Source organism: Lampetra planeri, chromosome 14 (assembly GCF_965212315.1).
Source record: "Lampetra planeri chromosome 14, kcLamPlan1.2.h2, whole genome shotgun sequence".
Classification (NCBI taxonomy): Eukaryota; Metazoa; Chordata; class Hyperoartia; order Petromyzontiformes; family Petromyzontidae; genus Lampetra; species Lampetra planeri.
Genome location: NC_136120.1, coordinates 5,577,389 through 5,593,576, shown reverse-complemented (window position 1 = coordinate 5,593,576; position 16,188 = coordinate 5,577,389). Strand labels below are relative to the sequence as shown.

At 39.8% G+C, this 16,188-nt stretch overlaps 1 protein-coding gene across 4 annotated transcripts in view; it reads left to right on the top strand.

The window, feature by feature from the left end:
* The window catches only part of LOC144722331 (uncharacterized), a 156,873-nt gene that overhangs the window by 86,668 nt on the left and 54,017 nt on the right, over window positions 1-16,188 (top strand). For all 4 annotated transcript variants that reach the window (XM_078600504.1, XM_078600505.1, XM_078600506.1 and 1 more), the window contains 4 exons: window positions 4,991-5,044; window positions 10,596-10,640; window positions 13,482-13,535; window positions 15,324-15,377. In XM_078600504.1, coding sequence (XP_078456630.1) covers window positions 4,991-5,044; window positions 10,596-10,640; window positions 13,482-13,535; window positions 15,324-15,377 — 207 coding nt within the window. The remainder of the gene's footprint in view (window positions 1-4,990; window positions 5,045-10,595; window positions 10,641-13,481; window positions 13,536-15,323; window positions 15,378-16,188) is intronic.

Here is a 16,188-nt window from a genome sequence, read left to right as displayed (position 1 = left end):
ATTTTGTAAGTGGCTATAATTGAGGTTATATGTACTAGCATCATAATTTTCTGTAAGTTATTTTGAGGTTAACTTCTTTTAATCGGTTGTACTTGGCATTAATAAGTTTAAATACCACCTACGTAGCGCATAGTTCTCAATACATTTTGTGCAATTTATTTTCGGAGGATAATTATGGCAGAACCATAAACATTCACTTGACCACCCTATAGACGTGACATGCGGGCTATTTAGAGATGTGAGTGAGTGGACCGTATGCAATTGGAAATATATATAAATAAACAAACCCAATTGTCAGTTTTAATATGAAAAGGGCACATACTTAAGGGTTGCCATTAGCACGCATTCTTTTTTATGTGAAGTAGATTTTCCTAATGTCAACCTTTAACATTAATCCCGAGCTTTGTGGCTGGAAGAGCAACAGTTTATGAAAGTTCATGCAAGAGTGTATCAAAAAGAGTGGCTCCTCTGTATATTACCAAAGTCCTAGATTAGAAGCAAAATATGTTTTGGTTTTCTGGGTTTTTATTTTGTTTGTTTACCATGCATTTGATACGGTGTAAACTTTGCACAAAATTATTACAAAGTAATATTAGCTGGTCATATTACAAAGGTCAAATGCGAAATATCATTGTAGCTTTTCACGTACACATATTTGTACACTTTCCTCCAATAGTACATTTTTATTCTGGGAGTTACAATGCATTCCTCTGAATCCTGAAATGGAGAAGGAATTGTATAATATTAGTATTTGACTACAGTCTGAAATGTCAGCAAATGCCTTTAATACCCATTATTTACCAGCCCTGAAATTACATCTTCACACTGCCATATGATTACGGTCACAGTATTAAAAATTTTGTTCGTGAAATCATTTAAACAAAAAAATATTATCGCTCGTACCCATTACATAGCAGCATCCAGTGTACCCTTTTTTTCTTTATTCTTAATCTAGTTTGGCAAGGTGCACAGCATACATTACAGCTAATGGGTACAGCACAGCCTGGGATGACATCAGAGGCTGGTGTGATGTTAATCGCACTTCATCATCGCCAAGGAGAGGGCAAAGCTAATTGCAGGTGGGTGGGGGAACTCGATAATTAACATATAAAATCTCGGTCAAGATCTAGCTGATTTTAAACTAACTATAAAGAACAGATTCAAATGCCTAGAGGTATAATTGATAGCATTATTTCTCCTCTTGATATTGAGGTAGATTATCTCAGTACTGCACAGGATGTTACTAGTTTAAACAATACAAAAACTAGCATAGTAGTGGGGGAGGGGGGTTAAGTTGAAAGATAGACGGAGAACAAATGCATCGGAAAGCGTGAGAGACGTGTTGAGGAAGAGGGAGCTATGAAGGGAGATGGAGTTGCTAAACAAAATATGGAAAACAGAACCCTGTAAGACGATTACGAAATGGGTCAGAAAAGAAATTGGAGAACACGCCGCCGTAAACATTTATCACAATGCCATAGCAAGCCAGCAATGGGATAAAAAAAAACATTGGAGCAGGCAACGAGAATGAACTGCATAATTGTCAACTTTACAAATGCCCTCCAGGCAAGAAATGTAACCATTAAAGGTGATCGACATATATTATTAAAATAAGTGCAGAAATGTTACGCATGTCTATATCTCATTAAAATCATACACCCCATGAATTAAACCGTTTGTCAGATGAAGGGAAGATATTCCATGTCACACTTTATAAGTCGTCTCTGCCCTTCTTGGTATGAAAAAAGTTAAAGCTCCCTGGTGCGGATGATATAATTATTAAAGAAGCAGGACAGGATTAGTGGACCTCCTTTATCAAATGTTTACACAGAATCATTAACCTTAAGCATTTTTCTTTTATAAAAATGGCGATAAACTGCCTTGAAATATTTGCTGACCCATTATCCTCTTAACGTATGAATATAAATACTTAGGATTTTTTTAAAATAACATTAATGCTAAATTTCGATTTAAAGCTTTCGTGACTGCAGGAATTCATCTTCTTGGTTCTTTCGGTAAAGTCACGTAGAAGGGAAGTAATAAAATAATACAAATAAAACATGATAAAATAATATAATAATGTAATATAATAAAATAATATAATATAAAATAATATAATTATTTTATTATGTTTTCTTTTTATTATTTTATTACTTCCCTTCTACGTGACTTTACCGAAAGAACCAAGAAGAAGAACACACATTAATGCTATATTGTCTAGGTCAACTAACTACATGAGCAAGGGGATGTTTGGAAACGTTTCTCGAATATTGACCACATACACACTATGCAAAATATTATTTATAAGAAACAATAATATGCATAACCATTGTGCCTAGCCTGCATAAGAGCATAAAACATGTTTTGACTCTGTGGGAAATTATGTAGTTATCCAAGCTGTCATAAATGAACGAATAATACAAATGTGATATATCTTTGTGTTCATAAAAAACATTTGCAAAAATGAGAAGAGCCATTATTTTACTAAATTTATTCACATAGACATTTAAAGATGGTTTCTGAAAATTGTATTGAGAAGTAAATGCATAAACATAAAGGAGAACATTTTAACGATGTCAGATTTGCTGATGTCATCGTCATTATAATAGAAAATGTATTTCACTCCTGAAAATAATTGAACGTAATAAACAAGACTGCAAAGTTGGACTACAGATAAATATCTAGTAAAAAAAGTAATCTGAACAATTGAAGATATCTGCTGACGGGAAACAAAAAAAGGAAAACACATCAGAGTATGTATAATTAAGGCAGCTATTGAATTCAGACTGCAATCAAAATTATGACGTACAGTAAAAAGGCACACACAAGACCGCTCTGGAGTGCGTTTGGAAAAAATTACTTTGTAATGAAAAGCAACATTCCAATGTGCCTAAAAACTGTTTCAATCAGTACGTATTACCTGCTGTGACGTACGAATCAGCAACATGGACCCAGACAGACTGTGGAACAAAAGCTGAGAGGTCTCCAAAGAGGCATGGAGAGACACATGCTTAGATTTACATTGCGAGGCAGAAAGAGGAACACATGGATCAGAGCGCAAATGCAATGTTAGAGACATAATATTCACCGTTAAAAAATGTAAATGGGTAAAATAGGCTTGGGCAGGGCCCGTTGATAGAAGGGATGATGGCCGGTGGTTGAGGCTGAGACTGGAGTGGCAGCCAAAGGGATGAATATGCCCAAGAGGACACCAGCCAGTGTGCTGAAGCTAGATAACAATGTGCCACTTATAGACATGCTTATTTTCTATCACTGCTAACATGGCGTCTGTTCCGGTGAACCTCAATCATTGATTCCTGCACCCCTTATGGAGGACTTGGTCTACCAGGCTGACTGTTTCATCTCATCCACACCATGTCCAGCCACCACGACACAATATACTTTACCCTTTCTGACAATAAAACAGGTGTTAGATGTTCAAACACCAAATAGACACCTATAGCAAGGCATCAAGTATGTATTAACCACACGTACATTCTGGAAAGACATGCAAATAAACGTGCTCTGATAATATATGCATTGTCCCTGAAACTGATTGGCCTTGTCTCACTAGTGTTAGAGCAGAGAACGCCAAAAGGCGAACAGGACAAACGCAATGCAAGTATATAAGTTGCAATTGTTCGAGTTGGTCCCATAGATACACTCACTCATTCACCAAATGACTCACCCACTCACCACATTGCAGGTCACAACAATGACATTTTCTGCATCTTTTCCTTGCACAGCTTGACTTTGGAATTCCCTCCACACATGTCGTTTGCTTTTTACCAAGCCATTGTGACCTTTCCCAATACAATAAGCATGTTACATATGTTCGATTTCAACGTTGATAATGGTTGTTGTCCGATGGAAGTTTTGGTTCTTTGGGCCTGTACTTAGCAATTGCCTTAAAAAAAAAGACCAGTGAAAATCATAATTTAGATGCAACATTTACCCCCTGCGCTATAGACATTTTGGATTTCACTCGGTAATGCGCGCAAGTGGCACATTCGTATTGCATGCAAAGGTTTGGCCACAGTGTACAATGCACTTCATTTATATTGAAAACACCCATCCACTTGTATATATGTGGAATAAAAATGCTAATTAAGTCAGGAAAAATGTGCAGAGCACGGAGTTTGTACACTTCACTTTGGACAACAGTCTCGCCAATTGTGAAACAAAGTGTATTTCCTCACCCGTTTACATTCACATGCATCCATCAGCAATATACAGCCATCTATGACGCGCATTCATCACTGATGGATATAACTGTGAAGTATGGCCAAAGGATGCCATCTGTTATTCACAGGCTACTAAATTTGCGTAAATGCACTTAAGGATATGGGAAGACATTGAAGTGTAACACCTGTCATTTGGTGTTAAAGTCAAACCAGTGCCTTTCTCTAAAATAGTAATAATAACAATATTATTGCTATGTTTGACCAATTTCTTTCCTTTTGTAACACAGAGAATAAAAACGTAATATGTTGCCATACACTTTTAAAAACCACCTCCATCCTTTGTTATTACTGATTATGTAATGGTTCTGTGTGTACCTAATTCCACATGATTCGCACAGCTCTTTGCACATTCTGCAGAGCATTATGTAAAAAAGTCCAAACATGATTGGGATATAAGCATTTTACTGAATGTCAGTCTGTTTTTGTTGCAAATTGTGCTTTTTGCGAATTGGTTTGTATGTCAATTTGTGTCATAAGATGGAAGCAGTGGATGAGAAATGCTGTTAAGGGCCAGAAGCTGAGAGTGTAGCAGATATTCTTGTTTCAATAAAGGTTAGCTGGCAAAAACATTTTTCTGGGCACAGTTGTAATGTTCGCATCACTTTGTTTATTGTTGCCTACGGTTTGTTTTTGGATTTTTATGCTGAGTGTCATGAGTATGAGGTCACGTGCATACCTGCGTTGCGTTTTTGTTAAAATATGCTGAACAGTACCAATATTCCTGCTCTTTGCTGTTCCATCCGCAGGGCAGGAGGGGAGAAACAGGACCCCCGGGCAACGAGGGGCCAAGGGGACCTCAGGTGAGATTGGGGTAACTCTTTCTTTTTGGTAAATTGACTCGATCAGGAGGCCACGTGTGATTGCATAGAGTGTGGGGTAATATAAACTCCTTCCATGACTTCTAGATTTGAATTTTTCGTGACTGCAATGATTCATACTCTTTGTTTTTTTCGGTAAAGTCACGTAGGTAGAAAAATACAATTAATTAAATCACGACTTTCGGAAGCAACACAAGCCTATGCTACAGCAATTTTACTGGAGCGGTTACACCTGATGACGGAGGCTTGTGTTGCTCCCGAAAAGTCGTGATTTAAGTTATTTAAATTTTCTACCTACGTGACTTTACCGAAAAAAACAAAGAGTACCCTTCCATGATATCTCGTCACAGTGGAAGAGTAGGCCGAATACCTTCTCGAGCACCCTCTAATTGGTAGCATGAGCAAGGCTGGCATTTAAAAAAAATATATGTTTAATTCCTCAAATCATAATTTTGTCTACAGGTTCAAAAAAATTTTCTGCAAACGTTTATTCACATGTATAACAAATGTATTGTTTTCCATGTATGATAACTGTTAAGATACAATGTATACTTTGGGGCGCCGCGGCGCTGAGATGTTAACTCCCTCACCTGGTATGGAGGAGGTTGTGGGTTTGATATCGACTCTGACGCCTGTATACTTGGAGTTTGCATGTTCTCCCCGTGTGGTCACATGGATTTTTTTTCCGGATACTCCGATTTTTCCCTCCAGATGTAAAAACATGTTTTTGAGTATTTTACTGCAACAAATTCTGACGTTATACGTCACTTTGATGAGCTATCATTTGTAGCCTGGTCGCTTTTGGAAAAGAGCTATTTAGCTCAGTGGGCCTTACCTGCTAAAATAAAAACATAGTTTATGGTTTATTTTTAGTTTATTTTGTATTTAGATTTGAAGAATATTTAGATTATCATATTATAGCCAGGGGCAGTGGCAAATTACTTTAATGCTGTACTTGGGATGCGTGGGTTGGATTGAATCCATCTGTGTGGAGCTTTGGACGTGAGCCCTTAATTTTCCAGTATAATCTAGTATTCTACCACATGCCAACCACTCATGAATGGAAATCCGTACTTCCCTTCGCGTGAGTTAACGACCCAAGGAAGCAGACACCACAGAGGTAGCTCTTGAGTTCCCTTCAAGTGACCTCTAGACCACGCGGTACGGGGCAGCACTTTCCACACTAACAGTCAAACCAATATTTGCAATTCTCAGAGCTGGAATTGAGCCAAATGTAAGTGAAGAACCAATTTTAACGTTACATGTTTTTTGCATGCATTAATTGATGACACAGTGCACTTGAGAACACAGTTTAATCGCAGACTGCTTAATAAACGTAATATATACGTTTATTAATTTCTTGGCTGACTTAAAAAGAAACACAACTCTTTAGTTGATCAATTGGCTTAGGGCACCTAAGCCAGTCCAATAGTACAAAACCAGAATCACCGAGATCGTGGAGTGACCTCCTCAAGTAAGACAGATGTCTGCATTGTGAGTTCTCTAGTTTCAGCATTTTCACAATTCACATAGAAATGCACCTTGGTTCTGCAAATAATTGGATTCATCACAACTCTCAAAGGCACACTATGTGAGTGTGCATTTAATGGGGAGAGCCAATATAACGGTGAGCACACTGCGTTAGAAACCCATTGACCCAAGTGCGTTTCCCACTCATGGACAACACAAGTGACTACTATTTGAACCAGTCCTGTGCCTTTCTTAGGTCGACTCAACCTCAAATTTAGTACCTGGTGCAATGTGTATAAATGGCCATTCGGGAGACAAAAAGCACGTGGGCGTGGTGCTGGCTACCCACTCACTCGTGTACCATCCTGCCCTTCATACGTGCTCGCTAACAGCACTTACCCCAATCGTCTGTTTAGGCTACATGGTGGATCTTTGTATTTTGGGGAGCAGTGGCACAGCGGCTACCATGCAACATTGCGATTACGGTTGCCTGCGTTTGATTTCTGTGTATGTGTAGCATAAGTGGCAATTTATGTCTTATCCTGCCCTGAGCCCGATTTAATGACTCAGCTTTAATATGGTTATCGGTTGCAATGTGTAAAAACGTTATAATTGAGGAAAGGTAGGTGACCAGACATGGCACTGGTCATACTACACTCCGGACCTTCGATTAGCAGGATTGGCTGTACGGTGCGAAAGAAGTTCAACGTACGTACATGCAACATACATACGAACAGCATTTGCCCCCAGCAGTTAATAGCACAGAATGAATGTTCTCTTTATATGCAGTACAGCGCATTGTCGGATACATAGAACCATACCACGTATCTGTAAAGATGAAGGAACACTGTTGTTGTGTGGTTGTGGTAAAAGAGAGGGCTGACTGAAGAAGTACGGAAAGTATTTCTACAGAGTCTCTTTTTTTTCAAGGGGCAAATCCAAAAGTTCACATAATGCTCTGCGCTTTGACATAAATTAGCAACGTCGGGATATAATTTCTCGAGGGAGAAATGCGAAGAAAGACATGTTTTAGAGAGCGAGAAAACAAATTCCAAAACCTCGCTTATGTCGATTGAGCCAAAATATTCGAATCGCCCATTGATTACAAAAAGCTGAACCAGTAACAGTGCAATTTTCATATAGAACTGTTACATAAAAAAAAATCAGGAGTTGTTTTCAGTACCTGGCATTGGTTTTCCATTTCAGCTGGATGCTTAGAAAATAGGGTACCCTATTTGATCTATAATCGAAGACCAATCGAGACCTAAAAAAAGGCCCTGCTGGAGATCACTCAAATCAATGATCACTCAATTTGCTAACATTCATATGAAGATATGTGTGTGTGTGTGCAATGGGAGACACTTTACAAACGCATTGCTGGATGGTGCCTCGTACAACATGGACGAGCATTGTGTGCTGTCAACTGCGACAGGGATCATCCATGTCTTGAATCCGCACCAGCAGCTCCTTGAATCCGCGGTGTTAGACGCCCCCCCAGTGTTCATGTGTATAACTGCAAACTAAAAATGTAATGGTTACCACTATTCAATGCGTACTGCAATTTACTAATTGCCACAGATTATACGATAATTGTTTGGAATATTGCTTACGTGGCATTAATGAGCCAACATCATAATATATTTAGATATCACATTTAGTTTGTAGATTGAACACGGGATTAATACGAAAATTGTTCTGCCCCACATTGGGTTCGTGCAAGGTACAAACAAACACGCGTTATTAAATCGCTGTAATTACTTTGCATCTACAGCAGTTTCGAATGTATAATTGCTATTGTAAGTGGCACATTATGAAGCTTATTGTATATATAACACAAGCGGGAAATACAAGGCATTGCCCGGGCACTTGCGAATGTAGAGTGGCTAAATCGCTGTATTCAGAAGGAGGAGGGGGTCAATGGCGTTACAGCAACTGTTAAGATTTTGCCGTGCCATGGGGCCTGTAATAAATGTCATAAAGCGTGTCCACAATGGGGTACACAACGATAAAGCGGAGCTTTGTTTTGAAGAGTGAACGATGTCGTTTGTCTCGCACAGAGAGACTATGGTGGGCGTGCTCACGGAGGTTGACCGTTAATTGGAATCACCACCAACGGGGTTTTGGCTGCTACAATCAACGGCAATTGTTAGGCTAACTTTATGGGCAGGATGGGGTCATTATGTAAGTATTAGATTTGCGTGGCCAGATTAATGCGTGCTGGGTTCGGGATGGTGACATCACTGGGACCGTGTGGGGTGCCCTTTGGGAGGTTCTGTGCACCCACATATAGAAGAATGTTGGCGTGCCATGTACTTCCAAGTTTCCCGTGGGGTTTTCAAAGGTAACCCTGCCAAGTTTGGTGGCGATAGCTTTAACGGTGTGGCTTTGTATTCGGAACAGACAGACATACTTTTATTCATATATATATAAATGTTGTACAGTATATTACTTTTGATATCATCTAAGGAAAATGTATTTCCTAAATTAGATTTCAAGTTTTCGTGACTGCAGGGATCCATACTCTTTGGTTCTTTCGGTAAAGTCACGTCGGTAAAGTCACGTCGGTTTAAAATAGAATATAAAATAGAATTCATTTTATTTCATACCTACGTGACTTTACCGAAAGAACCAAAAAGTATTTCGTGATTTATTGATAGATTGTTATATTACATGAACAGATTTTATTATACTGTATTGTATTATTATACAGTGTTGCAAATGAGTGACAATTACATTAATTGTTGTTCAGTATGTTATATATAGATGTTAGCGCGTAATGGTGGCAAATGTATACTTAGACATTTTGTGCAATATCATATCTTCTAATTATGCTGCAACACAAGCGTCCATTTTAATCACGTCATTAACATAGTCTAATTACAGAGTTAAATGCATTAGCGTAGTCTAATGACAAATTAATATTCTTAGAATGTGTAAGCAATTATATTTAATCTATTCAAAAATGTGAGGTTCGTATTATTTGATGAAAATGTATGTTGTTGAATGTGAATTTTTTGTGGGGGCTTATAATTGCCTCTTTCTCTTAATTCACACTAAGGCCCCAATTCACGTCTTTACTAATGTTCATTTTTATCCGATAACGAACTTGCTGATCCATACGGCATGAACAAAAGAGCAATGCTGAGGTGATGACCATTTAATTCAGATGTGAATCTGTCTTCGAGGGTCTCCCTGCTCACAAGAGTGCAGAGCTCTGTTAGTAAAAGGTGCAGCCCTGACATGCCTTGATCAAAAGTACCTCCACTTGTACCCACATATATGACTTACCATTCCCGTCCCAATGAATACGACTAACAGTCACGTACCCACATATACGACTTACCATTCCCATACCAATATATATACGACTAACATTGACGTACCCATTTATATGACCAACCCTTCCCATACCCGTATATACGCCTCACCAATCCATACCCATGTATGTGACTAACCGTCCCCATACCCATGTACGCGACTAACCATTCACGTACGTATCCATGGACACGCTGCTGGGAGGACAGGATTTAAGAAACTTGTACCATCGTTTCAACTGCCCCGCCGGGAGTTCAAATCGAACCGGCGACCTCTGGATTGCAAGTGGGGTGTGTGCTGGCTGTCACACCAGGGCAGTCTCTCCTCCTCTGTTGGTAGAGACGAAAACAATCTGCATTCCTCCGGTGGTAACAACGCTTCCCGTAGGACAATCGTTTTTGACCCATGGTTGTGTATTGTGTGCTTAACGCCTGTATCCAAACATATAGGGACAATATTATTTGGTTCCGGTTGATTTTTATGAATCTATGTGGAAAATAAAGTATTCAATCATCTTAATACATCTTCTTGGTTCTTTCGGTAAAGTCACGTAGAAGGGAAATAATAAATGGTTTATTTTTATTATTTTATTATTTCCCTTCTACGTGACTTTACCGAAAGAACCAAGAAGATGAAACCCTGCAGTCACGAAAGCTTTAAATCGGAATCTTAATACATGTTATGTCTTGCCCTGTGCATTGATTATTTTGCCGCACCAGCTAATGTCTCCGTTGTTTGTTTCACGTAGGGTCCCCCTGGCTTTCCTGGGCCCCCTGGTTTATCCGGTCCGATGGTATGCACACCCACGTGTTAACAATAACCCTTTCACACACGAAAGTCTTGTGATCTCTGCAGGGCATGTAAACGTTTTAATTTTCTTTAGTCTATGCATGCTCTCGCATTTACAAAAAAAAATCGTGGTTGGGCAGCTCAACGATTGCATCATCTCATCGGGAACATTTATTTAGCACCATTGAGGTCACGAGTTGAAATGTGATAAGCCACATAGGTAAACTCAAGATTAGCATGCTTTCGTAATACATCACTGTTAACCCAGCACATGGGTAAATAACACCGTGGCCTCAATAAAATAATAGGTGTCATTTAGGCTTTGGCCCTTCTTCATCGCACACAAATAAAGAGACCAGACAGAGTGGATAATCACAGTTGGAGACGGCACTGGATTCCATAGGACCTGATTATATTTATTTTTATTTCATGTCTTATGATGACCAATTTTATTTTTGTATTGTAATATGAATGGTGAACTAATGTTAGCTATTGGGTAACAGCCAAAGCCTTCAATTATTAAAAAGTATTTATGATGAAATCAACAATTTTGATTGAAGGCTAAATTATAAAAATGTTGCTGGCACATTGCATTGTGGGAACATGTGTTCCTGTAGGCATAGGGCAATATACACTTTGCATTGCATTGCTGGATTCAATCACCGTTTCTGGAGAAGGGCCATTGTCAAAAATGTCACCGATTATATGTTTTTACTCTCAAGAGCTTGTTATTGACGAATGTGTTGAGTGTTTTTTGTTAATTACGCTTGTGCTCTACGACCAACGCAGGACCACCACACAATTTGTGCACTGTTAATATGTCGCTGAATTGATACAATCATCTTTATATATTTATTACATATGTTGACAGAGCTGCATCGTGAACATGAACGTTTCAGTGATATATTCTTTACAGAACATAAACAGGCATGGCCTAGCATGTTGGATAAGAGGAACAGCGTAATAGCCCAACTAAAAAGAAGTCAATTTTTATTGAATTCTACAATTTTTCATCTTTACTATTCGAATAACACGATGCTAATTGCCATTGAAACACAGAATGCAGAGGTAATGCAGCTAGGTACATGCAGCTACTCGCAGCAGCTTTTGGCTCGCTATTGTAAAAAGACGGTCACTGCATCACGTGCTTTCAGATGTGCTTCCACGGCTACCTGGAACGCTCTTCCTTCTGATATTAGGAAGTCACTGGAGTTATGCACTTTTAAATGATCTCGATTGAAAACTCATTTCTTTAGAACTGCTTTTTGTGTTTAGATTGGTATCCTTCACCTGCACCTCCAATTAACACGGTTGGCTATGTACAGTGTGAAAGAAGTTCAACATACATACATTCTTCCTCAGATATCTGAACCGGAGGAGCAAGCTATATGGTGCTCCCCACAATTGTTTCCTCTCCCTCCACCCTTGGCTAACCAATGGGTGCCCATGGCCTCCCATCTCTTTGGCTTCCAACTCATACCGAGAACATTTTTTATTTGGTTTCCTAAAAATAAAATGAACGTCGTTGTTTTTGGGAGTAAAAACTTCCAATCTGATAGCTATTTGCCAGCGTCGCATGGCACATGCTGTGCCTGGGACAATTACGGACAGAGCCAAAGTAATGCTACAAGACCATCACCACCACAATAACCACAACCACTATAACCATCAACAATGTTACCGCCGACACCCCTACCGCCAACACCACCACCATCACCAGAAGTACAACCAAAAAATATAACACGAAAACAACGACCACGACTAATACCACCATTACCATTCATATTAATTACAACCATAACCAATACCACAACTACCTTAACCATCAACAATACCATACACATTATTATGCTCAACCACCACCACAATTACCACGACTATCAAAATCACTCCCAGCATCACACCACAACCATTACCACCACAAACATCAACAGCATCACCACAATCGTCACAATACTCATCACCACATTCAGCATGAGAGCAATACCTCTACAACCAGCAACCTCTATAGCCGGCTACGGCCATTATAACAACAACAACAACAACCGCAATTTGCCACTAAGTGGCGGTGACGTCACCACGACGCTTGTGCCAGGCCATTATAACCACACTACCACACCAACATCACAAAAACCACCATCACCCATTACTCTTTGGTTCTTTCGGTAAAGTAACGTAGAATTTAAATAAATAAATAAATAATAATAAAACGACGTTTCTATTGCAACACAAGCAATCGTCATCAGGTAAGAAAGAATGAGAAAACAAACCTAGTAAACTTAGAAATATAATGCAATACAACACAGAGAGTCGGCTAACACAACAGTCAACACCCTACCTGGTTGATTACGTTCTTCCAAAGATTGCAAAATTTGAGAGAGAGACAAAACACAGACTCGGAGACACACAGACAGACACACAAGCAGAGAGAGACGACACAGAGACACACAGAGAGAGATAAAACAAACTCAAATCCTCCCCGTAGAGGTGGTTCAAACGTGATTAACTTGTTTACCGTCACCATATTCACCAACAACAAGGCACATGAAGATGTTTGAACCTGGTATCAAATCCACGTTACCCCATAAGCAGCCTTTCATGAGCCCCTATGCATGGTAATATAATTGTCCTTCACTTCCAAATTGTTCCCGTGCTGCGAGTGTATGTGGCATATCACGATATCACATTGGTGATTGTTTCCATTGTATGGTCACTTGTATGCGTTAGGTGTTTAAATTGGTATAGTGTTGTGTCATAGCTTGTTTGCTGTAATTTCTGTTCTCATATTGCGAGCTGTGTTTGTGTATGTTTTGATTTGTTTGAATTGTGTGGTGCCCCCTTGTAGGGTTTCCCAGGAGAAACTGGCAAGCCGGGCATCCCAGGAAGTTCTGGACCACCGGTTAGTTCAATTTCATGCCAATTCAACTTGCGCTGTCCTTTTATTGTGTCTGTGTACACATGTTGGGCGTGTGTGTGCTCTGGAAAGGTATGGCATTGTGGGTTAGAATTGCTATACAATGAACTCAGTGGCCTGACTTCAATTTCCAGCCACAGAATATCCTAGGGGCCGTCCATAAATGACGTCACGCACCTAGGGGGGGGGGGGGTCAGACATTTGTGACGATGTGTGACAAGGAGGGGGGGGGGGTGAGAGATGTGACGTCACATCAAAATGCGCAACGTTAAATAAATATAGACAACACGTTCTACTTAATTAAATAGACGTATTAATAAATGCTTTCTCCTACAAAATCAGAGTGCAGCACCACATTAAATAAGCACTACAATGACAATAGTTTAAAGCGATTTGAAGCATGTTTTATATGGGGGGGGGTGGGCAGAGCTTTGTGACATCATATTTGAGGGGGGGTCTGACTTTTTGTGACGTCGTGTGACGAAGGGGGGGGGGTTAAAAAATCGTCCAAAATCGCGTGACGTCATTTATAGACGGCCCCCTACCCGTTTTCTACTGGCACATCTGAGCCTAATGCCAGCACGCGGCCCGCACAGTACTGGTGGTTTTCCACTGGCTGTTAACATAAACTCGAACCAAACCGTGAATGTCTGTCCTCACAAGACATCTGAATCTAGCTCAGAGCTCAGCAGAGCCAGCGGGTACGGTTAATCGTTTTCGTCATACGCTGTGACTCGACCCGTTCATTGCGTGTGACGTAAGCGGAGTGGAAAAACAACGTTGGTGGCAAGCGGTATGTCAACCTGTCTTAGTCTTCCCCTAGGTTGACTCGGCCTTAAATTAGTAAATGCGGGGTGGTATGCAAACATCAGCAGTGGAGAGACAAGGATGGATTGGCATGTTACTGTGTGCATGGAACATTTCCTTGTCTTGATGTCTGTTCACACACAGCACTCATGGTCATTGGTATTTGAAACTTGGCTTGGGTCTTCGTTAAACTTAGCCAAAAATGAGTCAGTGCAGTATATGAACATCAGCTCTGTTCTTGGAAACTAGTGATATAAGACATCTTTAAAATATAATTTAACGCTGACATTTAACATAAGCATGGCGAAGTGTGGTGCTGGACACACCTCCCACTCACAGCAAAAGGTGTTTAGAACACCATTAACAGCCACTCGCAAACAGAAATTCCACGAACATTCCACGTCGTATAAATTGTCCATCTTAATATTTGCCTCTGTGTGGATAGCACACTCTAAAATTCAAAGAGATGTCTGGCTCAAATAAGCATGTATGCTTTGCTAGTCTCCATTTTACAACCATGAGACAATGGTGGAAATTCCACTTTCCTATGGCAGGAGAGAGTTTATCCATAGGAGACACCAACTGTTGACTTCCCCACGAAGTGGTACTCGTTTTATCGACCTCACGGAGATGATGGGCTGACTCGCAACCTTTCGCTTTGCGAGCCGCCTACTCTACCGCAACCCCAAGTGTTTAGCGCTCATAAACGATTTGTAGTAATAATCCGTTTAAAATGCATATGCTGATTTCTCACTTCAGACTTACAGTGCAGACTATAATTAAATTCAACATGTTTGTCTTTTCTAGTTCCAGTTCATTTATGTACAGCAGTTGCCAAAAATCGTGAACACTTTGAACTTCAGGTAGAAAAAAATGTCTACTATGTCTGCTTACTAATTAACCGAGTAGCCTTTATCTGTGTCCATACATGCTCTAATTAAGCAGTAATGAGTTCCCTTGTTACAGGGACAGCCTGGCATGAGCGGAAGACCAGGAGATCACGGGGCACCTGGGATGAAGGTACTCCCCATAATGGGCACACAAAATCCCCCTTTTTTGTGGGCCTCAGTCGTTAATTTTATTTTTTACCTGAAATTTTGAGAATTACGTTTTTTGACAAAGCTTTCATTGTTCATCTCGATAGCATTAATATTCTGACCTGCTGCCCTGTCAGAAATGAATGTGCCCGTGATGTAAAAAAAAATGTTTTTGTGTATACCTCAACATAATTACATTTCTTTGTTCTGTCAGAAAAGTCTGCCTTGCAGCGGTATTGTTCTGCACATGTAGGAAATGTTACAGTCTTAATGCATTTAAATCATTTTTAGTGTGTAATCTGTCTTCCAAATTGTTTGGCAAATGAAATACAAATTAGTCTCAACTTAAGCTGCTGTTAGGTATGCTGATTGGCATTGTTACGAATTGAGGTTGTGAACAGTCCCATCTGTGGAAACTGGTCAGATAAAATGGCTTTAAAGGAGAATTCGACACTATGAGCTCGGGTGGAACAGTGGCACATGCGTTTTCGCACTGCATGAGAAACCCAGTGACCCAAGTACAATTGCTGCCATGGCTAACCATCAGTGGTAAAGTTTTATCTTTACCGATGCTGGTCTCCCCACTTCACCAAGCCACACTGACGGGTGTGGTGAAGTATAGTCAAACAACCTCAATGAACAACACGGCATTGAGAGACCGTCATGAAGCAGATGATTCAAATAAGGCTTTAATTTTTTGTGCATTTATGATTATCTAATATACATGTAAAGCTTGTTTGAAATATGCGGACATACATTGAAGAAACTTTGAGCTGTAGGGAAATTATTTTTAT